Source organism: Peromyscus eremicus, chromosome 11 (assembly GCF_949786415.1).
Source record: "Peromyscus eremicus chromosome 11, PerEre_H2_v1, whole genome shotgun sequence".
NCBI lineage: Eukaryota > Metazoa > Chordata > Mammalia > Rodentia > Cricetidae > Peromyscus > Peromyscus eremicus.
In genome coordinates, this window is record NC_081427.1 from 8,688,499 (window position 1) to 8,714,434 (window position 25,936).

At 45.3% G+C, this 25,936-nt stretch overlaps 1 protein-coding gene across 1 annotated transcript in view; it reads right to left on the bottom strand.

The window, feature by feature from the left end:
• Positions 1-492: 492 nt before the first annotated feature.
• The window catches only part of Ctnnd2 (catenin delta 2), a 413,610-nt gene continuing 388,166 nt past the window's right edge, over positions 493-25,936 (bottom strand). The window contains exons 17-20 of the mRNA XM_059276731.1: positions 19,060-19,186; positions 14,946-15,077; positions 8,635-8,708; positions 493-2,319 (exon numbers count right to left, since the gene is read on the bottom strand). Of these exons, the coding sequence (XP_059132714.1) occupies positions 2,059-2,319; positions 8,635-8,708; positions 14,946-15,077; positions 19,060-19,186 (594 nt within the window). The 3' untranslated portion in view covers positions 493-2,058. The remainder of the gene's footprint in view (positions 2,320-8,634; positions 8,709-14,945; positions 15,078-19,059; positions 19,187-25,936) is intronic.

A 25,936-nucleotide genomic window follows, 5' to 3' on the forward strand; every position in this document is an offset into this window, starting at 1 on the left:
TGCTTAGCTCTGAATAAGAAATTGAAAAGACTAAACCAGCTATGGTAAGTGATGCTACATTCTCTGCTTTGATAAACATGACTATTTCATCCAGTGATACAGGAAACACAAAGCGTCCTTGTCCTTGATGCTACATATTTGTCTTTCTGCACGGATGGGAGCCCGCCTCTTTGAAGGAAGCCAGAGAGTCCTTAATAGACAAAACAACACGATATGCAATTTATAGGACAATGCACATGTAAGCTTCTGCCCACTGTTCTACTCTGGAAATTAACTTTTCCTTTCCCGAACGCTGCATGAATAAAGTATATTTTGTTCATTGTTGACTTTGAAGAAAACCATTGCTTTTAGACTCTGAGCTGAATTAAACTCTGTAGAAAAAGGTGGTGCTGATGGGGGAGAACCAAGTTTTCAAGGAAGATGGCAGCCAATTTCTTTAGTTATTTATTTTTTTATTTTTTTCCAAGAACAGTTAACATTTGCCAGGCACCTGTTGGCCTCAGTCACTTGCATCTAAAGAGCGAAGCTAATTTACCCACAGCCCACGTTCTCTGAAATGGTTAGCCTTATTTCTTAGCTCTGTTAACCAATAGTCTAACGTTAGCTTCAAGTTCAGTTTTAATCATCTAGCCCATAATTGTGTACTGCTCCCTGTCACATGAACAAAAAAGTTTGAGAGGGAATAAGGCGAGCAGTTTACATCTTCTATGGATACTTCAAGTAATTGGCCCCAAAGTGAAACTACCGAGTTGGCCATGGTGTAGCATGTTCTGAGGGCATAAAATGTGGAAGGGATTGACCTGTAGAAAGAGTTGGTTTCTAAGAATGTGTGAACATGTGAAAATCCTACTTTACTTCAGCTGGGCTAATATCCTGAGCCACTAGATGGTGAGAATAGTAGATACATTACAAAGGAACAAACGGATGCACACCGATACCGAAAAACAAAAGGCTTGTACAAGGTGGACAGCAGATGGAATTGCTTCTATCCAAATAAAGTCCCACACAGGTCATCGTTATACATACATTGACATACACACACCCACACACGCACAGACACACAAGCAAGAATGTGTATTTTGTAAGGTTGGTCCATGGAAATAGACATTCTTAGCAAATATGGATGACAGATCAATTGTAATTTATTGTCTTTTAACACTGTATCATCATAAAGAAAACTGGTATAAATGAAAAAAATCTATTTCAAATATCTACATCTAAAATTTTAGGCAGTGAAAAAGCACTTTGTTGACAAGGAGTGTGGAATGACGTGTTAGCTGTGAGAAACTGCTGGATGCCTTGTTTAGTTGCCACAAACAAATCACATATCAGAACGAACAATACTGCTAAATATTCCTTTTTTTCCTGTTTTTTTTTTTTTTCTCTTTTTTGTTAAAACATACTGGGAGAAAGAAAAGAAAAGAAAACTGGAAATCCATACATCTTCCAAAAGTTTGAAATTGAAGCAATATTTAGAACCATTGATGAGGAAACACGGTGGCATTGGTGTAATATACACAATGCGCTCTTCTTCTTTAATCTGTAATGTACATCAAATACTTTACAACAATGCATTAACAAAAGGCAAGAGACATCTTGCTGTACAGAGAAACCCCAATGCAACTTGAAGCCTAGAGTCACATGGATGAGAGAGTAACAAAGCGTGAGAAGCCGTCCCCCATAGTGTGTAAACTATTCTGTCTTGTGCTTAGCGATAACCTCCACGCCCACCACCGCGACCGTCCCCTCTCCTTCTTTCAGCCACATGGCCCATAAAGCACTTTGAAATCTCTATAATTCAAACTAGAAAGGTGTTGAATGTGGTCACATTTAGGATTGCGTTTAGCGTCCTATCGATTTCCCAGTTAACTCTCGATTCATTTAGCTTTCTAAAATAGCTCTGAGTATTTCTGGTTATCACAGCCTTCCTATGGAACAGGCTTTAACAAACTAAATTTGCAGGGAAAAAAAAAAAAAAAAAAGAAAAGAAAAGAAACAGAATGTCCCGTGGTATGCATGCACATGCACTGTTCCCGGAATGCCTCGTATCCTGGCTCCTCACACCCAGGAGTCGGGCGAGGCCGGGTAGTGGCTCGTTTCATAGTTCAGTTCACTGTAAGGACGGGCAGCGGAGTAGAAGTCGACATAGTTGCCGGTGGACTTGAGGCCCAGGTGCATGGTGTACTCTCCGGCAGGAGGGCGGTGATGGACCTGGTCCTCAAAGAAGGACTCGTCATAATTTCGTGTGGAATTCTGAAACGGCTGGTAGGTCTCATAGTCTTTCCTGCTGGGCTCCTGGGGGACAGGCTGTGCTGAAACCTGGCAGAGAGAGAGAGTGTCACTCTGGGTCAGCCGCTCCCTAGCCCACCCTCCTTCCCCATGCCACTCTAGCACCTTGTATAGAAAGGACTGGACCCTGCTCCAGGCTTTCTGCACACACTGCCAATGGCTGTGTTCTTTCCATTTAATTTGACGTTTTAATTTCATATCTATGGGGTGCAGTTTGCTGATTTGATGCTGGTATTCCATGTGTTGAGTAGCATTTCAACCTCCTTGGCCACTTACTTCCTTGTGCTGGGAATCTTCAAACTCTCCCCTTCTAGTTCTTTATAAAGTACACAAAACTCATCATGAACGTCATGCTGTGGTACTATGGATGTGACTCCTTACTCCCCCTGTCTCATGGGGGCCGAAGAGTCCTTATCTGGCATCCTTTTCTCTCTTCCTCCTCCTCTCCACTCTTCCTGCCTCTGCTGGCCACTAGGCTACTTGCTTCTGTGAAAGCAACTTGGTTTTTAGTAGTCCTGTGTGAGAACAAATAAGTTTGATCTTTCTGATGTTCTAGCCAGGAAAGAGAGGCCCAGGAGAGGTTTGATAACTGGTCCAGGAGACTAGGGAGATACATCAATGGATAAAAGTTCTTGCCATGAAATTGAAGACCAGAGTTTGGATCCCCAGAACCCACATAAAGGTTTGTAGGTGTGGTGGCTGCTTATAGCCCCTGCACCAGAGAGGCAGAGACAGGGGCTCCCTGGGGCAAGCTGGCCTGACCGGATTGGTGGTTCCAGGTTTTATGTTCATTAAACCTATTACCCACTCCTAGATCCTGGACATGTCCATGGTGATTTCTGTCTCTATGAATTTGCTTACTTTTGGAGCCTCCCATGTGTGGAACCACACAATACTTGTGCTTGTGTGCCTGGCTTTTCTGCCCTCAGTAAGTTTTCATTACTTTTACATGTTGTATTTGTTAGAATTTTTTTTGCATAAATAAAAAAAATGGACATAGCTTATTTTTGTTTATCCAAAAACAAATTAGATAATTGGATAACTGGATGTACCTCTGTCTATTTGAGTCTCCCCTTCTGTTTTTTTTGGGGGGGTGTATACCTTGGATCAGACAGTAGCTCTATGTTTAGCTCTTTGAGGAACCCCCAACTGTTTGCCACAGCAGCTCTGCTCTCTTACGGGGTCAGCTGTGGAGTAAAGAAGTGTAGACTAAACCCTATAGAATAGAGGACTTTCATTTTCATCATTTCTACACTTAAGTGTTGCAATATCAGAGAGGCTGGAAATGCACAAGATCTAATGACCACATACTTCCTGCTTATAACACATTCCTGCAATTATGTGTGGAATTGTGGCTTCCCTCCATCACACCTGCCCAAGGTAACCAGGACCTCAGACAGACACACACTCCAAATATTCTACCCTCTGGAAGACCAAATGTTTCCTAACACTTGGTGCAATTAAAAAACGGATTAAATTAAAGGATACTGCAAGAACAATGGTTTACACCTGTAATATCACATATGAGGGAGGCTGGGGCAGAAGGATGCAAAGTTGAGGCCTTAGGGGTTCAAGGCCAGCCCTGACCACTTAGCATGACTCTGCCTCAAAGTTAAAGACTAAGAAGGCTGAGGGGCAGCTCATGGGAGGAGCACCTGCCTATCATGCACAAGGCCTTGGGTTTGATCCTCTGTACTTCTGGGGCATGCTGAAGCTGTTCACTAGAGGGTAGTGTCTACAATGCTCTCTGGTGTCCCAGCCCAACTCAGTACTCCCTGTACTTGGCCTTTGTGGGTTACTGTCTGGTATAGGGTCTACAAACATTCGAAGATCACAAGAGTCTTATGTCAAGAACTGGTTCCTCTGCTTGGCTTTAGTGAGAGTAAGATAAGAAACATTCCTGGGCTGATAATACAATAGCCGACTGCCTCCCCACCCCCCAATCTCTCTCTGTTTTGACTGACTCTAGGATTCCTTTTCAGGTATCTGACCCCTCATTGTGAGCAGATGTTCCTAAGGTGTGGGATGAGGGGGACCCATAGCCCATGTCCACAGTGATGTGCAAAACTATAGGTCATAATAGCCAGGATGTCTGGCATGGATGACAAAACACTCTGGAAAAGATACAGTTTGATTACTTTCCAGCAGATTCAGTAATCCCCTATTAATTTTACCAAGGTTCAGTGCGGTAGCCTCCTTTAGAAATGGGTTTAGTTAATAGGTAGTGATTTGTAATTAGCACAGTGTGTGTAAATGAATGCCTTTAATGGCCCACATATAATTCTCCTCTCAAGTAAGAGAAACTCCATTTTTTATATATAATTGATTTATACTAGAAATCGATCAGCTCTCCACAGAAGTGGTGAACTTCTTCACAGAGGCCGTCCAGGCTGCCTCAGACTTCCAGTTAGTGCTGGCGAATGAGCGAGACTTCAATCTACCTGTGAAAGCCTGGATGTTCATGGAGCATTAACCTCTGCTAGCCCCCAGATCCTGGACCTGAGAGGAATTTTGGAAGTAGCCTGTAATATCCATGAAGGTCAGGTCTAGCAGGCTGCATTCTGGGGGGTTGGGGGGGGCGCCCTTCCCATTCCAGAAAGAGCTGTGTGCTGTGTGAGACTGTGCTGCAGTCTGAGCTCGGAGCACTGAAGGGCCCAGTCAGAAGGCTTGGAAACATGCACAGGGCACTTGCTAGAACCCAGTGTCTGCATTTCAGTAGGCATTGCCTTCAGTACTGAATGAATTGTTCTTCTCTTATTCCTCAAAGCGTCACAGGAGTGTATGCATGCACATGCCACATCGACCTGTATCTGTGTCTTCCATCTGTCTGTTGACTATCTGTCTGCTCATCTGATTCCTACTTTGCTGGCCTCTTCTGTAACAATCACATCCCCTTTCTGCTTCTCAGCCACATGGTGCAGACAGGACATTTTTACAAGAGACTGAACAGATGGGGCCTCTTGATCTTGTACCTTCAGCTTCCCCAACCAGGAGCTAAACTTATTTCCTTTATATAGCACCCAGCCTTCAGCATTTCATCACAGCATCAGAAAAAAAAAAAAAAAAAGATCAAGATTGACTAGCAAACTGGATTTATTTTGAATAGTTAGCAAAAACTAACTGCTAATGACACAATCTCCAGTGTTTTCCATTTGGGAAAACTGAAGATTCAGGGTATTAATGAAGAGGGCCAAGTGGTAAAGACTTCAATTTCTTGAGTCTATTTCTTGGGTCTCAATGTTGTCACAGCAGCAAGAAGTTGTCAAAGATGTAAATAACTGGGCTAGATACCATATCTATTGAATCAAAAGAGTCTGGTTTGGGGTCCAACAGATTTATGTTTTGATAGCACTGAGTGGTGGTAGTGGTGGTGGAGGGGTGAGAAATGGGGGCTGGGGTGGGGCTCATGCCCAGATTTTAAAGCCACTGAGTCAAGAGACAGGGGATGGGACACAGAGACAGAAGGATCAGTTTGAATCCTTGCTTCTTCCCAGCTGGAGGACTGAAGGTAAATCTTGTCCCTGGATAATCATGTCCTTATCTCTGGTGACAATTACACCTGTCTGCTTACCTGAGACTGGGACTCAGGACACCAACAAAACAAAATAAAACAAAGCCCTTAAGGTCATGGTTTAAGTATAACTTTGAGTACTGGTCATCAAAACACGAACCCCTTTTGTTGAGAGTTTATGAACAAAAACTCCCACTGCCAGAAAGGCACGTGAAGTTAGATCTATTTGCATTTATAATCATGGGATTGATGAGCAGACTTTCACTGGGACTTGGGGAGCATGAAAATAATGTATGTGATCTGTCACTAGGCATAAGAACCAAGGATCCTCAACTTTATTTTACACTATTGGTTGTTTCTCCTAGGAGACTTTAAGTACATAATTTACTGAGAATGTGCATGGAGTTCTCGGCAGTCACATGACTTGTGCCCCAGAGCCTGGCTCCTTTCCTGTGGAGGTACAGGAAGTGTGGCTCTGGGCTGTGTCCCTACCCCGCCATGCTGGCCCACACACCAGGTGCTGGCACTTGATGCCCCTTCTCAGGACTCCAGTCTTCCGCTCTGTCCTGGAGACCCACCTCTCTACAGTCAGCTGCTGCTTGCCCCTTCTCGGTGACGGTCTTGTTTAGACAGGTTCTCTTTCTACAGCCCTCTTTGGCTCAGAACGTGCTATGAAGCCTGGGCTGGCTTTGAACTAACGGCAACGGCACCCTGAGTGCTGGGATTATGGGTTTGAGGAACCATACTTGGCCCATGTCAAGGGCCTGTTCTCTGGTACTTTGTGAATCTTAGTTCTAATTTTCATAAATAATCAGAATACTCTTAAAAATAGGCTTATGAGAACATTATGGACTATTCTATAAATGCAGGTAACAGTCTTTGGAGTCTCTGTAGTCAGACCATACCTGGGCTACACGAGGGTGTATTTTTATTATCACGTACAGCAGGATTGCATGGCCAGGAAGTCTGCCATGAGATGTGCTGAGTCTGCGGGGAGCTTCTCTCCACCTGCGTAACTAAAGGCTAATCCTGTACTCTTGGTTGCAAAATCAAGACTATCCTTTCATCCCTACAAATCTCTGAGAGCTTGAAATTCTTTACTCCACGTAGCTACAGAATTTCATGATACTTGCTACAAGAAAAAAAAAAAAGAGTTGATTTCCATAACTAGAGTCGATATCTCTAACACACTTTGTTCACATCTTTACATGTAGTCAGGTTCACTGGCAAGAAAATACTTGAGGCTGCCCTGGTGATTTCCTGTCTACTTTCCCGACCTAGTTTATTTATTCAGCCAGTTTATTTTTTGCTTTTAGCAGAGCCCAGAATTGAAGGGGGGCAGTTAGCTATTAGCAATATGTCAGGCAGGCTCTTAGGCCATTGCATTCATGGGGGGTGGGGGGTGTTACAACAATGCCAGATGTCTTCTGGAGTGGGTGTGCACAGACTGGGGAACAGAAGGTAGGAGGGTAAGGCCTCGGCTAAGGATCACATTTCCTGCGGATGGCTGATCAGACACGAAATCCAACTGAAGTTCAAGGACAGTTTAGTGCTCTCTCCTTCCCTAGAAATGGGACTGCATAGGACATGCCCGCCTGCTAGAGGGCAACGCGGCTCTGCTGGGGGCTGGCATTATTCTAAAGCCACACACACTCCCATGATTTCCTACACCTGGCCATTGCAACCAGAGGCATGGTTTTTGGTTATTTATCTCCACGTAACTTCTCTGAAGTGTGGCAAGAACGTAAGGCACCCACGGAAGCTAGCCCGAGTGGGGGTTATTACAACAAAGAGCCACACTTGCTCTGCTGCCCACTGCAGGGGTGAGGGCAACAACGGGCTGATATCGGGGAGGCCCAGCCTCTGTTCTGCTCTTCCCCAGAGAAACGGGCAAAATGATCCTTCAACAAATAGTTCTAAAATAAAGCAAACAGAGACTCAGACTACATTCGGGGTCTTCTGTTTGGGCTTTTTTTTTTTTTTTTTTTTTTTTTTTTTTAGAGTGGTGTTTCTGTTATTGTTAAATATTATGTGTAACGCAAAGATTTTGTGTTAATTACAGATGACTGGGTAATAGAAACTACCCAATCCCTGTCCTGTCAACAGACACCTCTGTTTTAGGCACTGGCATCTTATACTTGTCTAGTTGGGGCTTTCTTTTTAGGTCTAGCCCATCGTCTGTTTCTCACTTGTATCACGGAACACTCGAGGCTGGATAGGTTTATAAAAGAAAGAGGACAATTTATCTCATAGTTCTGGATGTCCAAGGGCATGATGTCAGCACTGGATTACCCGGTGATAACATCATGACAGATGGCAAGGTACTGGCCATAGTACATTCATGTGCATAAGAGAGACCACCCCACCTGGGGATGGGACTCTCCCCCAGGAGAGAGGGATGGACTCCCGAGAAAGCTAACTCTGGGCATCACAGGAACTACTGTCGTCATTTTCACGGTCAGGGCTGCCAATGAACTTCCACTAGACTCCACTTCTTAAAGGTCCTACACCCTACGCACTGCCATACTGAAGGTCAGATGTCCAGCCCATGAACACCCGAACCAAGACAGCGCCATAGCGTGACGCCAACTTTCCACTGCCCGGTAGGAAGTGAGGGTGAGACTGAGAGTTGTTCTGAAGCCCGAGGCTGTTTAAAGCCTGTGACTGCATCAGGAGCAGCTGTGCTATACTACACGGGAGGACAGAACACAGCGCAGCTTGGGTTTTGATGAGCGTGAGGCAGACGTCAGTTTACTCCCGGGGAAACCAACATGGATTTCTAGGCCATGTGAGTCAATGGGAACAGGAATACAGACGTGTGGCTTGCACTTTACCTGGTTGTGTTTGATGTCTTCGGCGGGCGCACCATATGAATTCCTATACAAAGTTGAGACTCCAGTGTTTTGAGCTAAAAGCAAAAGGAAAACGGAATCATTAGCAATTAAAGCCAGGTTCCAAGTACGGAATGATGAGTATTGAGGCAGGTTCTTGGCCTCACACAGCTTGGTGTGTCATGGACCTTCCAAGTGGAAGGATCGGGAAGAAGAGAAACCATGCTATGAACTCCCATAGCCTGTCGGCTTATTCTAGTAATGTTCGCATCACGGACAGGGTCAGGGAGGGTGCGGCTAACAGATGGTCATCTTGCAAGTTTTATTGCCCTCTTTCCTGGCAAAAAACAAAGGATAATAAAAGCTTGTCACCTGCGCTGAGGCACACAGGAGCTTCAGTAGCAGCTCAGCTTTTAGCTAGAGAATGACAAGAATGCAATTTCTAATTTGAGTGCACACAAACGCTTGGTCATCTCTCGGACAGTTCACTCTCCAAGGCCTGAAGGCCATGCAGACAGCATCATCTTAACATCCCTTTCACATCTGGTGGTGGAAGGGATGGGGAGCTTCAGAATCCTGTTAGGTACAGAGACAAGTCCACATTGTCTTCACACCTGCCTCTAGGTGAGAGGAGGGAAGGTGTCCTGCTTCTAGGGGAGGTGCCCAGTTCCTCAAATGGTACCTTGGAGGTACATGCCACAGGCCCAGATGAAGGGCAATACTCCTCTCACATATACTGAGGGGTCACGGCTTAAGAAAGATATGAAGGACACTACTTGTCCAAGGTCAATAGAACACACACACACCCCCTCTTGGTTTATTTTTTGAGACAGGGTTTCTCTGTGTAACAGCTCTGGCTGTCCTAGAACTTGCTTTGCAGACCAGACTGGCCTGGAACTCACAGAGATCCACCTGCCTCTGCCTCCTGAGTGCTGGGATTATAGGCATGCACCACCACTGCCAGGCACACACACACACACACACACACACACACACACACACACACACACAAAAAAAAAAAAACAAAAAAAAACAAAAAAAAAAACAAAAAACAAAAAAACAAAAAAAACCCCCCAAAAAAACCAAAAACCAAAACAAAAACAAACAAAAACAAAAACAAAAAAACAAACCAAAACCAAAACCAAAACTTTTAAAATATCCTTGGCTTCCATGATCTGAGGATAGTGAAATTTACATACCACCTACTCTCTTAGAATCAATTTACATACCACCTACTCTCTTAGAATCAATCAGGGCAGCATAGCAAAGTTTAACTTCATACCACTCACTGCTACTATTATTGCCTAAAAGGCACATAACACAGTAGCTGTGTAATTAACACCTTGGGAGACAGTGCTTAGGAAGTGAGAGCAGAGCTCACTTTCGGCTTCCTCTTTACCTCCTGTGTGTGTTGCACGCACATGGAAGTGTGGGTACGTGCACCCTTGCTCATGCATGGTGGCAGAGCAGAACATCGGATGTTGTCCACCGTTGCTCTCCACCTCATTACCTTGTCCCCGAGGTGGAAGCTCACTATTTTGGCTAGACTCTGCCTGCCTCTGCCCTCCAGTGCTGGGGCTACAGGCATGGGCAGCCACGCCCAGCTCCTTGCACATTCACACTCAGGTCCTCATGCTTGCATATCACATTGAGCAATTTCTCCAGCCCCTCTCTTCAGTTTTACATCACTCTGCTACCCTCTCTGACCAGATCTACATTTCACCTATCTCTGTCTTTTTTACTCTTGAATCACTGAATCTTCCTAGTGGGCCAACTGTCTGTCTGTTCTGTGTTCACTATTCACCAATCTTCCACAGCCGGGGGACCCTGTGTTTTATAGATTGGATTATGTCACTCTCTCTGCTTGGTAAAACTCAAGCTCCACATGATCTGCCCCCAATCCCACTTTCCACCATGTCTCTCAACCATTCTCTCGTTAAGGAGCCTTAGCCATGGTGCTCCTCTTTGCTCTGCTGAGTGAGGCAAGTTTGTGTGCCCTCAGGGAGACGATACTTGTAAATCCTCCTTTACAGGTACAGTCTGGTGGTCAGGTATCAGCTGAGATGTCTCCTTGTTACGCCTGGCATGCAAAGCTACCCTTTCTACCTGGCTTCCTCTGTCTCATCATCTGTCTAGTCCCTCATCATGCTCAGCATCATGTGACGCCACTTTATGGGAGAACTTGTTCTGTTGCTGATCTTGTTTACTGCTGTTTTTTGTTTACTAGAGCAGAGGCCCTATAAAAACAGAGAAGCATGTCTAGTTCTTTCTGTTTGTATGTCTCTGGATGGAGCCTGGTCTCAGTGGATCTTCACAGAGCAGGAGACATAATTATTGAATGAAGGCATGGATCTTAGAAATTGATCTATCTGCCCTATATAAACAAGCTGATAAAAATGTCACTTCAAGGTCAAGGTGAAAGGCTGGTCTTTCCATTATTTGGAATGATGTATTTTAGGGGGCAGGAACATCTGTACTGTTACAACCTTAGCCTTTTTTCACAATGTATTGGTTTTTTAAGTAGAAGACGCTTCTGTTGGAAGTTCTGTCCTCAGCTCACTTGCCTGTGTAAAAGAGACTCTGGTTGAGAGGGAACTACATTTACAGGCACATAAAGTGGAGAGCCTCAAGGATGCTCTTCATAGAGAAGTGCCTTTCTTTTTTTGTGTCGTTCCCTGAACACTCCATTTCTAACCGAAAGGATTAGGATGGCTTTAAAAGGCATAAGAAAGACATTGACAAAAACCGTCAGGCATCACCCAATGAAAGGGGAAGTTCGGATGGAAAGGTGAAGTCCCCAGACAAACTTAAAAGTTAGGCTGTGTAACCAGGGATCAGCCGGCACGAAGAGGTTCCTAGGCAACCACAGCTGGAGAACTAGCTGCCAGCATCTGGCATGCTTGAACGCACAGCTGACGTTGGGATTCTCAGGACCCCTCAGTAACACAAAGAGAGATGGTGTTCTCGGAGACGTGCTAGAAGCTAGGAAAGGAAGGCGGAAGAAGAGAGAGTGGGATGGCTGGGGTGAAAACCCACATGGGTCTGGATTTCTGAGACCCAAGCTAGGGAATGCCAGTACAGGTGAGGAACTGTGTCTACCATCAGCGTTCCAATGTTGCCTTTGAGGGCAGGTGGTCCCTCGTTTCCCATAGCAGACAGCCTCTCCCAATTGGGGAATGGTAGGGCATCACTGGTCCCTCAGGACCAAGAAAGGAGGAAACATTTGAGTTTTTCCCCACCAAACCCTGCCACACCTTGGGTTTAATCTTAAATGACAGGAAAAAAAAAAAACCCAGCTAGTTTTGATACAGAGATCCTAAGATATCTGACTTTATAAGTGAATTCTTGAATGATGGATATTTCCCAGAGTTCCTAGAGTGGAAGTTGGTGAAACAACTTTTCTATTCCAGTGTGGCATGCTGGGTGCTATTGTGGCTCAGCTGGTGACTTAATTCACTCCACTGACAGGAGGCAATCACTACCACCACCAGGCTCATTACCAAAAGCCCCACCTTCGTCCTTGCCGGCATATTAACATCCACACTCATCACTTCACCTGCACCATTACTGACACACTCACCTCTGCCCTTAACACCCCATAGGGGGCTGGACCTCCACCATCACCACTCTTGCTAACACCTCAGTCTCCACTACTCACTACTGTCACACCCCACTATTATCATGGCCATGAAGTCACCAGCACAATCACCTCCCCTTCTCTCATTACCACACCAACCACCACCACCATCACCACCTCTACAACCACCACCACCACCACCACCTCCACACCAACCACCACCATCTATGGTGGTATTTTATTTGTACTGAAATGTGATTTTAATTGTATGTTAATAAATAAAGTTGCCCGGGGGTCAGAGCTATTAGAGCCATAGCAAGAGCATGGCGGTGGTGGTGCACACCTTTAATCCCAGCACTTGGTAGGCAGAGCTAGGTAGATCTCTGTGTGTTCAGGGATACAGCCAGCATTGGAGATACACGCCTTTAATCTCAATACCAACAATAGAAGACCTGGAGGTCTCTATAGTCAGGCAGTGACGAGGGAGTCATGTGTTTGGGTTTACCACCAATGAGAAGGCAGAACAGAAAGACTATATAAAGACAAACACACAGGAAGTAGCTCTCTTTCGGAGAGGTCTCTTGGCTTAAGAGGCTAGCTGCAGCAGGTGGGTAAGGCTCTTAGCTCTGATCTCTTGGCTTTCTTCCTTGCATTGGTTTCTTATTTAATAAGACGGTCAGTTACATCTACAACCATCACCACCTCCACACCAAGCACCACCATCACCACCACCTCCACACCAACCACCACCACCATCACCACCTTCACACCAACCACCACCATCACCACCACCTCCACACCAACCACCACCACCATCACCACCACCTCCACACCAACCACCACCACCATCACCACCTCCACACCAACCACCACCACCATCACCACCACCTCCACACCAACCACCACCACCATCACCACCTCCACCTCCACACCAACTACCACCATCACCACCACCTCCACACCAACCACCACCATCACCACCACCTCCACACCAACCACCACCACCACCACCACTACCTCCACTTCTCTCCTTGCCCCCACTGCCTCTCTATCCCTCCACTTCCCTCATCACTTCCACCACCCTCACACTGTTAACAAACAGCTTTTATTTAAAAACCCATTGACTTAGGAAGAACGTTCTTAGATAAACAGACTCAGTCAAGAGCCCAGTTTTCCCCTGGGTTGGCTACATGACTGATGGGATTGTTTTGAACTGAGTTTCCAAGTAAGTCAGAGCTAAGCTGTTTGGGCCTCTAAGTAGGTTTAAAGAATTCCATATATCTCAATAGCAGAGTTGTCAAGATCTTGGCCATTTCCTAAGTAGGAGGACTATCAGGCACATGAGACATTTTATGCTTTATTTTACTGTGTGTGTGGGCAAACTCATGTATCACTGCAATTATTTCAACATAAACATATTGCTCTTAAAACCCTTCGGGATGATTGTGCTGGGCCAGAGAGTTGAAAAGCAACACTGAACTCAAATGATAGTAATACAATCAATCTTACAATTATTCTTCTATCACCTCAATCTGTCACCCGAGATTCTGGTGCTGTGGCTACCTGGGGCAATAATAATTATAAACTGGACTGGTCAGATGAATTTGCTGTCATTGATAATTCAGGCTAATCAGTATGAATTAGATTCTCCCCTGGGCACCTCTATGCTCAGATTCTCGACTTTCTCGGTCCATATTCAGTGATGGCTAGAGCAACATTTATAGGGCAGGGAAAAAATAATAGAGAAAGAGAAGAATAAACTATGGTGGTGAAATGAATTCATCTCTCCCATTCAAGAGGCATTTCAGGATCCAGGGTGACATGTGGGGTTTGTACACTGAGGCAGAATGGAGTCCTGGGGGTTCAGGTAGGACATACATCTCTAGCGCGTGTTTCTTTATGCAGCTCTGCAGGGTTAACACAGAACACTCCGCTGCTGGGGTAAATACATTTGTTATTGCAAAAATTTATCTTATCTGTCCTGGGTTTGGAAGACGTTTAATAAATCATCCAATTTGTCTACTCTGCTTCCCTGCAGGTCTGCACATAAATAACATCAGAGACCCATGCCCCATGCTTTTCGAGAGCACTCTGATGAGAGCATCTCTGCGTCTCTTTAGGGTTACACCCTTTGCACCCCAGTTTTATCAATGATTTGACCACTTGATCTCCTCTTACAGGCCCATTACTCATAGTCTATTTTCAGGAGGGACCTATCTTCATCTCCATGTGGCAAAGAATCATGTTGGGCCTTTGTTAAAGTCATGTGCCTCTGAGAGTCTAGTTCTCAAGATCTAAGCCCCCTACAGGAGCCTCCCATGTCCTTCTTCCCATGTCCCATCCTTATAACTGTGTTCTTAGAGAAGCTGTCAGGGAGTGGACTCAGACCCTGAAGACAGTTGTAAATTCCCAAGGAAAACTGTATAAAGGATATGGGGGTTTAAGGCCATGCCTACTTACAAGCCAGGGTGAGCAAAGCATTCTGGGATGGAAAGATGATGGTTCTGACTGAGATGGGGATAAAGACAAAAACTCATTCATTCTTTAGAAGTTTCTCGGGCCTTGCTATCTATATAAAAGATTGGCGTCATGGGAGGAGAAGACAATGTCTCAGTAAGGGTCCTGTGGGTATCCTTGTCCTCTCCCTTAGGTTCCAGGTACTATCAAGATCTCAAGTGCTCTGACAATCCTCCTGGCCATCAGCATTGGTCCTGGTCAAGTGCGTGACTGCGCTCACCTGTCATGGCGTCTTTTCTGGAAGTGTGTTCTCCTTTAGTTCCATGGTAAGTGGCATTGTTGCCAGTGGACTCATAGTCCGTTTTCCTTTCTTTGAGGCTGATCATTTCTCGAGGTGAAGCTGGGGCACTTGCTATATGAAGAAAAGAGAAAGGTGTTTTTCTGTGTCTTACTCCATGGTATGTCTTACTTTTCACATAATCAGTTCACCTCACAAACAGACATGGTCCAACACTTGTCAGCATGGTATATGGATCATTTATTTTTTAGTTTTACCTCTTTGACTTGGTGTTACCATCTTCCCTCAGTCCATGGCCACTGCTGTTTTATCATAAAAGAGACAGTTTGACTTGGAGGTGGGCAGTTAAGGATTACACCTTGGATCATCTTCCTTGGACAGAAATGGTGGAGACATGACCTTCCCTAGGAGTATACTAGAGCTTTACAAATGGGACTGGTCTTTCGAGCTCTTTTTCCTTCTCTTCCCCCTCGCCCTCACTTTATTTTTTAATTAGATATGCTTCAAAGGAGCTGTTACAGTGCAAGCATCCCTAATTTGAAAACAGTAGGTACAAACACTCTGTAGTCTGAAACTCTCTGAGCACTGACATGATAACCGGAGTGGAAAATTCCACACACCCTACCTCCTAACACAGGCTGCAGTCAAAGCACCCCAAATAATTCAGACCATTTTCTACCAAGTCCTATAGGGAGCACGGAGCATTTTTGTGTTTAGACTTGTGTTCTCTGCTCAATGTCTCCGTGATATATATGAAATTTTCCAAACTTAAAAAAATATATATTTAAAAATGAGAAACCTGAAACATTTCTGGTCTTAGCCATTTGAATTAAGGATATTAGACCCATGTTGACACGAAAAGAGTCTCTGATGAAAAGAAATACAATGTGATTTCAACACAGAGTTGCCCAGAGGCTGCCTTATGTAAGACAGAAAGAAGTAACATCTCCATGAAGGGAATTGGTGGGGTTGAAACAACATCACCCACAGAGGGAATCTGGAGCTGAAACCATGTCACCCACCAGGCTCTTCTCCAGGTAGCCTGGGATAGGTGGGAAGAATGTTTGTTTGTTTTTTTTTTTTTTTGCTGTTATTTTTTGTTTGTTTGTTTGTGTTTCCTGACACGGCATTTTGGTTTCAGCTCTTGAGGTGATCACGTCAATAATGTCTCATACACCCCTTACATTTCAGCTGCTTGTGGATTGCTGGGCACAAGGAATGTACCTCACCATGTTCCTCTTTCTAAAAGAGATGGGTTGTAATTACAGGAAGGACTCCCAGGAGTAAACTGGTATAGAACCATGGAAACCACAGTGATGGGGATGGCTTGGTAGCAACTTAACAGTGAGCCAGCACAGAGATGTGGGAAGATGCAGGAAAGAGTGTTGGTGCTACAAGGGTGTGGGCCAGGCCTGTTCCCACCATGATGGGGGCATCACATGCAGTATGAGGACCTCGGCCATGGTGTGCTTTTATCTTTCATTTTCCTCTGACTTCTTAAACCCCAGGGCAGTGCTCCATAATCCTGATTTACCTAAAGATCTGCCTGAGAGTTTAGGAATTCTCCACCAATTCCTGAACCTTTTTGTTTGGAATTTTCCCCGGAAAGCCCTTGGAATCCACTCTTACCAAGCATATCTGGTGATAAACAAGTAGATTTTTTTTCCAAGAAACTGACTTTTAACATAAAGCCCTCTTTGGTAATGTCTAAGCTGCTTTTCCAGTCATGCCTCAGTTTACCTTTCAGAGCATCATCCGAATCCTGTACAGGGTTCCTCAGCCCCAGCACACAGAGCTTGCTTCTCCCCTAATGTATCTCTTTGCACCATGTGAATCACTGGATTCTGTCAAACTTAGTGAACTCCCTGTGCAAATCTCTGTGCCAGACAGTGCAGGATGCAGGATGTGAACTGTGCCATGCTTGCTAAACTTAGGGAATCCCAGTAGAGTATGGAAATAGACATGCAGACACGTTAGAATCAGAGTTGGAAGTATTTAGGAGAAGTCACATCCAAATGCTGAGAAAGTAAGTAGAGGCATTGTTTGGCTGTCCCGAAGAACCTCCAGACACATCCCAACTGGACCAAAATGAAACAAAGGCTCAGTGCTTAGCTGGAGGTTTCCAACCCCAACTACCAATCAGAAAGAATTCCCCAAATTTCCTTAAATATAGATGCTTGAGCCCCAGATAACATCAGTTGGGTCAAAGCATCCAGTGGGAACCTAGGGGCATTGGACAGGACAACCTGCAATATTTCTCCTGGACATTCTGTCCCACGGGTGCATCTCCCTGCTACACAGGGACTCTGGCTCTTCAAGACGGAATTGGAGGCTGATGAAGGCAGACTGGGTTGTTCTGTCCCTGGAGGAGAATAGGGTCACGGTGAAGGGACTCTTCACTTTATGTATCTTTAGTACCCTGAGCTTAAAGGAGAATTACCGCACGAACAACCCAGGCTCCAACGAGCCCCCAGCTTGGCTGGGCTCAGTCCACCCCTTCCCATTCTTGTCTCATCAATTGCGGGGGTCTCACTTCCACAATCCTCTGCCTTCTCTCTTATCTGCTTAACCTCTTTCTTGTGGAGAAATTCTGCTTTTGTCCTTGTTCCTCTGGTCCTGGGTATCCTTGCATAGAACCTGGCCGTTCAGGAGTCTGGGCCATCAATCACGGAGGCACAGGATTTAGAGCCTTTTGACCGAAGCTTTTAAAAATGAGAGCCTAATATTGCACAGATGGTGATGTTTATTAAGCTACATGAAGTGTGTAATTATCTCCTGAGACCTTGCACACGGTGATGCTCTGAGTCTTCAGTAAATCAGGGTTAAGCTCCAGGAAAGATCAAATCATGCGAACGAATGTTTATTAGGTGTCTTGATGTGCCTGGCCTAGGAAATACCAAGGCACAGCACTTGTTGAACGGATCCCCAGTCTGGCCTTTGTCTGCCTACTCCAGACATGGTTCTTCCGTAGCCCAACACCTTCCCATCCACTCTACCACCTCACCTTCCTGATTGATTGGTTCTTAATCAAAAAGAGTCTTTAACAAGCCACCCTCCTTTTTTGTCTCAGGCGCCCTTTAAGCCCTCAGAATCGTAGAGTCAGAAGTATGTGTCCACCTCTGTGCCTCGAAGTTACAGGGGCTTCCTGACTCTCATCTATGGTTGGATCAGATGGTCAGATGTCCTAAGCAACAACCATACCTTGAACACAAACTTTCATGGAGCTTGGAGAGGGTAACAACATTTCTCTCTTTGTTTCTGCTTTTTCCTCAACCCTATGACAGTAAATCTGGTGAAAAGTCTGAGGATAGTCATCCTTGGGGACAGAAAAGCCACTTTGATAGGGTGATTTTCTGCCCAACCCTCCAAAATGCTGTTTCAGAAAACAGGACTTCTTCAGTAGGGGTTGGGGACAGGGCAGGGAAGAGAAGGCTGTCACAAATAAGAGCCTAGACATCAGGGTATATGTGGGGACATCTGGGTATTTAGCCTTGATCCATTTCTCAACCAAAGAAATAAACATTCAGAGACAGAAAGATAAGCTTAAAACACTCTTCTCCGAGGCAGAGAACAACAGGATGCTTATGTTACTAAATGGCACACATATTTCCTTTTCATATTTCCATCTAATCTTTGGGCTTACCCAAAAGGACTAGAAAATCATATAAAGTATTTGAGAAATGAACCAACCGAGATCAAAATTTAAGTGCTAGGAATTTGGCAAAATGAGAGAAAAATTATGAGTAAAAGTTGACTATGATACAAATTTATTAATGACTCAGAGTTTATAATAAGTGAGTCGTGTAGGGGGTAGTTAGAAATACTTGTGTAACGGTGATGTGTGAACTCCTGCCTGCTTCCTTTAGACGCCTTCCTCACTGAGTGCATGAGGGCATTCCATGGATCGGAAGCAGTCTCAGCTGAGACTGGCTCCTGGTCTGTGTACAGCCCACAGAGCTGCCACCACAACAGAAAACACACCCATATACTACCCAGTGTACAAGCCAGACAGTTTTTCTCAGTGTGGTGTCCAGATCAGGGGCTGGGCCTGAGTCCCTTGGCTCAGGAGGAAAGCAGGGCCTGGGCTGGCTCTTACCTGAGCGGTTGTTGGGAGACACACGCACAGGAGAGATGGAGGGTGTGCGGGAGGAGGAGTAGGGCCTTTGTCGATCCCTCTCAATGGTTGAAGATGAGGCTACAAAGTGATATTGTGACCATCCATCCTGCAAAAGACAGCGCACTTCTATTAAGCAGGGAAGGCACGGTGATGCTTCACCTCCTGACTCTGCAGAGTTCCAAGCATGTGAATTTGCAAAACATTTCTGCAGGTGTCAGAAGAGATTACAGAGCCCCGCACATCATCAAGGCTTAACCCGGAGTAGTGGGAATTGAGGACACACCTCTTCCTCCCCGAGATAGCCTGGCCAGCCGGGAAGGTGGGCGATTTGTGTCTGCTTCCCCCCCCCCCCCCCAAATACTGAATAATGGTTTCTGTGCCAACTTGTTTTGGCCATATGCGTTATTAAAAGCAAATATACTGCTCAGAATGTCAGATGGTTCAAACTGTCTGTCTTTGCCTACTTGGTTTCAGCTCTGCCTGCTTGCTCTCTATTCACTAGCAACCTTTAAGTGTTAATTTCTTATTCTCAGGACAGATTGTGAGCAACAGGACCCTGTGGGAGCATCCTGCTGTATCATTTATCCCCTTTACATATTTTCCAACCTCTTTCTGTGTCACAGAATCCCAATCCTTCTGCCCCTGGACCTCAAGGCTCTGGTAGGACACTGGCTAGATGATACATTCCCTGAAGATCCTGGGATTTCCACTTCCAATCAGAGCATCCTCAAAAGGTTTCCCACCTTATCTTCCCTAGCCTTCCACTATCTGGTCAGCATGCAAAATGCATTGATACTATTTTTTTTACAAGACCCACACAAATGCATTACAGGTCATTTATGAATTCATAGAGAACAAAGAGGAAAATTAATGTAGCTGATGATTTAAGTCCTTGCATCTACAGAGAGCTAACATGTTAACTGTTAACTCTTGTTAACCTGTCATAAGCCTTCCTTCCAGTCTTTTTTCTTTAATTCAATTGTATTTCTATTAAAGTACTGTCCCAGGGAGTGCTGGCCTAGCAAGATAGAACAGTGGGTACCTGCCCTGCTCCCAATTCCCTCTTCATGGAGACAACTCTTTCCAACTCTTAGTTTGTTTTTTAAGATAATATTTAGACTTTAAAAGAATTTGATGTTCTTTGAGGAATCATTGCAAATATTAATAGATGGAAATTAAGAACAGAATCCATACTCATTTCAATATTTGTTCATCGGATTTTGATAATTCCTGTTCGTACTCATATGATAAAGCCAGGACTAGAAGTAGGCTCCTTTGAAAGAGGTTACCAAACAGGCCCTGGGTAAGTGACTGTGTGGTAAGATTCTGCTAATAGTTCCAAGAGCTGGATTCCATTCCACAGAGAAGGAAGGTGGTGAGGCCACACTACAAAACGAAGCAGGTTAAAGACGCTGCTGTTGAAAGTGAAGTTCCCATTCTTGGATGAGAGAACAGCAGTGAAAGGAGAGTACAGTGTGCTGGTGTGGCTGCGTTGTGAAACTCGGCAAAGGAAGCACTTTGGAGAGGGAGCACTCTCGGGGTTACATGGTGCTGGCCACTAAGCACGGCCTCCAAGTCAAGGACAAAACAGATGTGAAGGCACTGGGTGGAAACAGAACGGTGGTCATGACTGAGGGGGGATCGAGGGTACAGAAAGACACAAAGCCTTCTGGGTGCTGGGAACGGAAGACAGCTTATAGACTGCAGAACAGAAGCAGCAGCTCTGGAGGGAGGGAGGGAGGGAGGGAGGGAGGGAGGGAGGGAGGGAGGGAGGGAGCACATGAGCAACTGACTCAGGCAGAGACTTGGGGTGAAGTGGAATGTTTGACTCTTGGTTGGAAGATCTGACGCCTTGGCCTCTGGGTGTTAGACGGAGAAATCGTGCTTCATCCTGTGTTTCTGCTGTGAGCCTAAGGGACTGGAGGTGCTGCTCCTGAAAAGAATTATGGCAGAGAAGCAGTTTTGGGAGGAAAAACAAGACAGCTTTGGGAGCATGTTCGATTAGAGATGCCTGAAAGACATGGATGTAAGAGAAAAAAAAATCAAGCAGAATCTGCAAATCTGGCTCTCAGGAGCAAGATCAGAGGTAACACATCCTAGAGTTCAGAAAGAGATATTATCCAAGGCAAGGGAAGAGAAAGAACAGGGAGTAAATGCAAATTAAGAAAAGCATAAAGCAGAGGGTGAGTGAGCCCAGGGATGCTCCAGCAGTCAAGAGTCAGAGCAGCTGTGAAGGAGGCCGAGAGAAACCGAATGGAGCATGTGGCAGGAGTGGAGGCAGGTGCAGCATCAGGCAAGGAAAGAAGAGTAAATGTAGAAGAGGAGACAGCAAACGGCAAAGACGAGCACCTGCACTGTTCTCGGAGAGGTGGGAACCACTGTGGTGGGGGACTGAGGCGCTTTGAGAAGTCTGGTAAAGTCTAACTCAAGTGGGCCCAGAGGATTCTATGGATTTATGAAGGGAAGACTGAGTATGGACAGCTCTCGGTGAAGTTCTAGAATTGAGAGAATCAGCAAGACGGGGCTTGAAGAGAATGAGGGATGGAGAGATGCTTTAGGGGATCGTCTGGAAGTCACCCAGGCATTCCGTGTGCTGATGGGAATGACTCAACGTACAAGACAAAGAAGCTGGTGACATTGGGGAGAAAGGACCATTACAGGATGACGTAGGAGTGACAGGATTCAGTGAACTCAGGGGTTGCTGGCCACGAGGAAAGGGGAGGAGAGACAGTCTGTCCAGTCAAGAGAGAGGGAAGTGGGGAGATTTGGGCACAGGAGGGTGAAAATCTTCTTTCTTGGTTTTGCATGTTTTCTCAATGAACATGAGATCATCATCTAAAAGCAAAGAATATAGTTTAGAGAAGAAATAGGAGGGGGTTGAAAACTGAGAAGTGTGTGTGTGTGTGTGTGTGTGTGTGTGTGTGTGTGTGTAGGCAAGGGGGGGGAGGGCTCAGTTCCAGAGCTGAGCATGAAGCAAGGGGGTCTTGGGTCTGGAGAGGAGGTTCAGTGGGTACAGTGCTTGCCACACAGAGCAGGCCTGAGGACTGGAGTTTGGATCCCCAGCACGCATGGAAATGCTGAGCAGATGTGTTGGCCCATCTACAATCCCAGTGCTCCAGAGATGAAATGAAGTCCCTAGAGCATTCTGGCAGCTAGACTAGCCAGATTGGTGAACTCTGGGTTGAAGTGGGAAAGGGAAACCCTGCCTCAATCTATAAGACAAAGAGTGATCAAGGAAGAAGTCCAATATCAACCTGCTCAGGCCCACAAAAACATGTGCACCTCTACACATGTATACTACACACATACACACACACACACACACACACACACACACAGCATACAGACAACAACCCTGGATGACAGGTAACATATTCCCTCTACCCTCTTATTCAGTGAAGCAGGAATCTTGGAATGGCCAAGCTGTGGAACTTTGATGCAGCTGCATCTAGAAAAGCCTGGGTGGGACATTAAGATTTCTATTCTGATGGCACATGCTTACAAATGTCACAGCATGGTATAACACTGGATGCTGGAGACCAGTGTGCAGCTGGACCAGGGATAGCTAGATCACAGCTGATTACAAGCATGTACACTAGCTGACTAGTTACTGTGAAGCCTCACTCTTTCCACATCTCTTACTGTTTGAATTTTTGATCATTTGATTCTTTGTGTTCTAAATAAGCTCAAAAAATGAAGAATATATATTTTTGAGGGGAATGTTATTGCTAACTGAACATGGTCCTACAAGCCATGTGCATATTTGTAATCTAGTTAGCAATAAACTATCATTTACTTCTTGCTGTCCCTCATAAAGACTTGATTTATACAAACACGTAAGTCTGGGAGATCTTTTCATTCATCATTTGTCTCTTTGCTCACTATTTTTTGTTTAAATTTTAACTCATTCTTGGCCGTATTGTGTGTGTGTGTGTGTGTGTGTGTGTGTGTGTGTGTGTGTGTGTGTATTCTATTATATTAAATGCTTAACCAAAGATCCCTTTGTACCACCCCAATGGCTTGTTGGGGTTAGATAAGAAAGCTCAGGAAAGAAAAGTGGAGACTGAGGGATAGCCACAGTAGCTAGGGAGAGCTGTTAATCCCCAAGGCTGACGATAAGGAACTTTTTAAATGTCCGTGACTCTGCAAACCTCAAGCAGCGACCTAGAAGATGTGCCCTTTAGCTAGAGACCCAGCTAAGCCGTCAAAAATGTGATATGATATCTGGCACCTCAAATTGGTTTTTATTTTTAACACATTAAATTTAAAACTGGAGGCTGTTAAATTGTCCCGAATAGATAGAAACAGAAATTCAAAGAGAAGTCCAAAGTCCTTGAGCTGTAACTCGCCACTAGGAATCACCTGACCTTTTCTACATACCCTCCTGTTGCCCTCCCACCAGTTGGGGTTTCTGTGTCAAATTTCTTGTGTGTTTCTCTAAGAAGTTTAATATCCCTCGAAGTTGTGGCTTTCTACAGCGGAATCTTCAGGGGTTCTAAGCGCAGGGGAACCAGGTCAACTTTAAGAACCTGGCCTCAACTTTATGGTCTCAGGAACACCAGTGCTTTGTGAATGGAGCTAGCTCCTGCAGGATAAGGAACATGATGTGTGTGCATGTAAACTTAACAGACACATACACACTCACGCACACCATGTGCGGAGTGCAATTGTATACCCATAAGTGCACTGTAGAGGACAAAGGTCAGTCTTTAGTGTCTTCTTCCATTACTCTCCACCTTATTTTCAAGTGAGGGTCTCTAACTGACCCCAGAGTTCCCCACTTGGGTGGACTAGTGGGTCAGCAACCCCTCAAGATCCTCTTGTCTCTCCCTCCTAGCACTGAGGTATAGATGTATACTGTAGTCCAGACTTTTTATGTGGGTGTTTATGATCTGAATTTTCATCCTCATGCTTGCATAACAGATACTCACCCACTGAGCTATTTCCCCAACCCCTTCATTTTATATTTTCGAACATTTAGTGAACATTTCCAAACAGAATGCTCTTAGTAGAGGGACCTCCCTGACAGAGTGGGATGTGGGGATGAGTGGTTTACAAACTTAGACAGCATACCATTGCCTCATAACTTTTTCCTCTTTTTTTTGGGGGGGGGCATTTCAAGACAGGGTTTCTCTGTGTGGTTTTGGTGCCTATCCTGGATCTTGCTCTGTAGACCAGGGTGGCCTTGAACTCAGAGATCCACCTGGCTCTGCCTCCTGGCCGCCGCCACCACCACCACCCAGCTGCCTCATAACTTCTTATTAGAGAAGTCACAAGGCACTAAACACATATCAGTATGGAGTTTGCTACATGTGTTCACAGGCTGAGCCAGAGCTGCTGGTTAAGGTCCGAACTGCTCTTAGGATCACCCTTGCTCCTACTGGAGAGGGCTCACAATATGGAGAGGTGGAGCAGAAGGCTGTGAGGACTCAGCCCCTCTCTGCCAGGGTTAGTAGAATCTATCTGTTTTCATTTCTCTCTCCTCCATAAATCAAGGGCGACAGAACTCATGAGCATGAGGGCTTAAAAACATAGCAGCACCTGTGTCTCAGTCCTTGAGATTCTGTTTGCATTGTTCTGAGGAAGGCCTGGGCATAAGTCCTTACAACATCTCCCTTCTTCCTCTGGTTGATGCTAATGACTCACCCTAGTTGCCAGTCACTGGCCTGTAGTTTCTCAGCACAGGTAGAGGGGACGGCTAGGTGGAACACACACGTACATAAACACTTTAAGTTTTTCAGTCTCCTAGTGTATTTGGGAATATCACATAGAGCATTCTCAACGTTGACTTCTTGGGAACAAGAATAGGCCACAATCTCAGAGCTGAGTGATACCGTACTCATACTCAGTCTGGCCACACCTGAGAATGGAGCCTCACTGACACTGTGATTCCGCTTTACATGTACACACCTTCTAGCTGTGGTCACACCAGAGTATGGAGACTCACAGACTCTGTGATTCTGCTTTACATGTGCACTCCTTCTAGCTGTGGTCACACTGGAGTATGGAGACTCACTGACTCTGCGATTCTGCTTTACATGTGCACACCTTCTAGCTGTGGTCACACTGGAGTATGGAGACTCACTGACACTGTGATTCACTATTACATGTGCACACCTTCTAGCTGTGGTCACACCAGAGTATGGAGACTCACAGACTCTGTGATTCAGCTTTACATGTGCACACCTTCTAGCTGTGGTCACACCTGAGTATGGAGACTCACTGACACTGTGATTCACTATTACATGTGCATACCTTCTAGCTGTGGTCACACCAGATTATGGAGACTCACTGACTCTGTGATTCTGCTTTACATGTGCACACCTTCTAGCTGTGGTCACACCTGAGTATGGAGACTCACTGACTCTGTGATTCACTATTATATGTACACACCTTCTAGCTGTGGTCACACCTGACTCTGTGATCCACTATTACATGTATACACCTTCTAGCTGTTAGCTCAGAGACCCAGCACAGCACCTTCCTTTTTACAATCTGTTCAGTATACCAACCTGGCTCTGTGTTGTGCCAGGTAAACAGGAGGCAGGAAATGCAGGTGCATCAAATCACAGCAGCTAAATGCATGCTGCCTCCAGGGCTCGGGAGCATCTAGGAAAGACGCTGGAGTTTCCGTTTCCCACTAACACTGCATGTTCACATCCCACTACAGATTGTGGTGATCCTGTCTGCCTGTCTCCCAGCTGTGAGGCAAAGAGTCTTGTTGGTTTTTGAAACTCTAGTCCTGGGCTTAATGCCGGAACACAGCTATGCCTGACATATGCTAGCTGGATTTTATGATGTAAGGTAATAGCAGCAATTATTGCAAAACAAAGTGCTCATCAATTCCAGAGGTGTT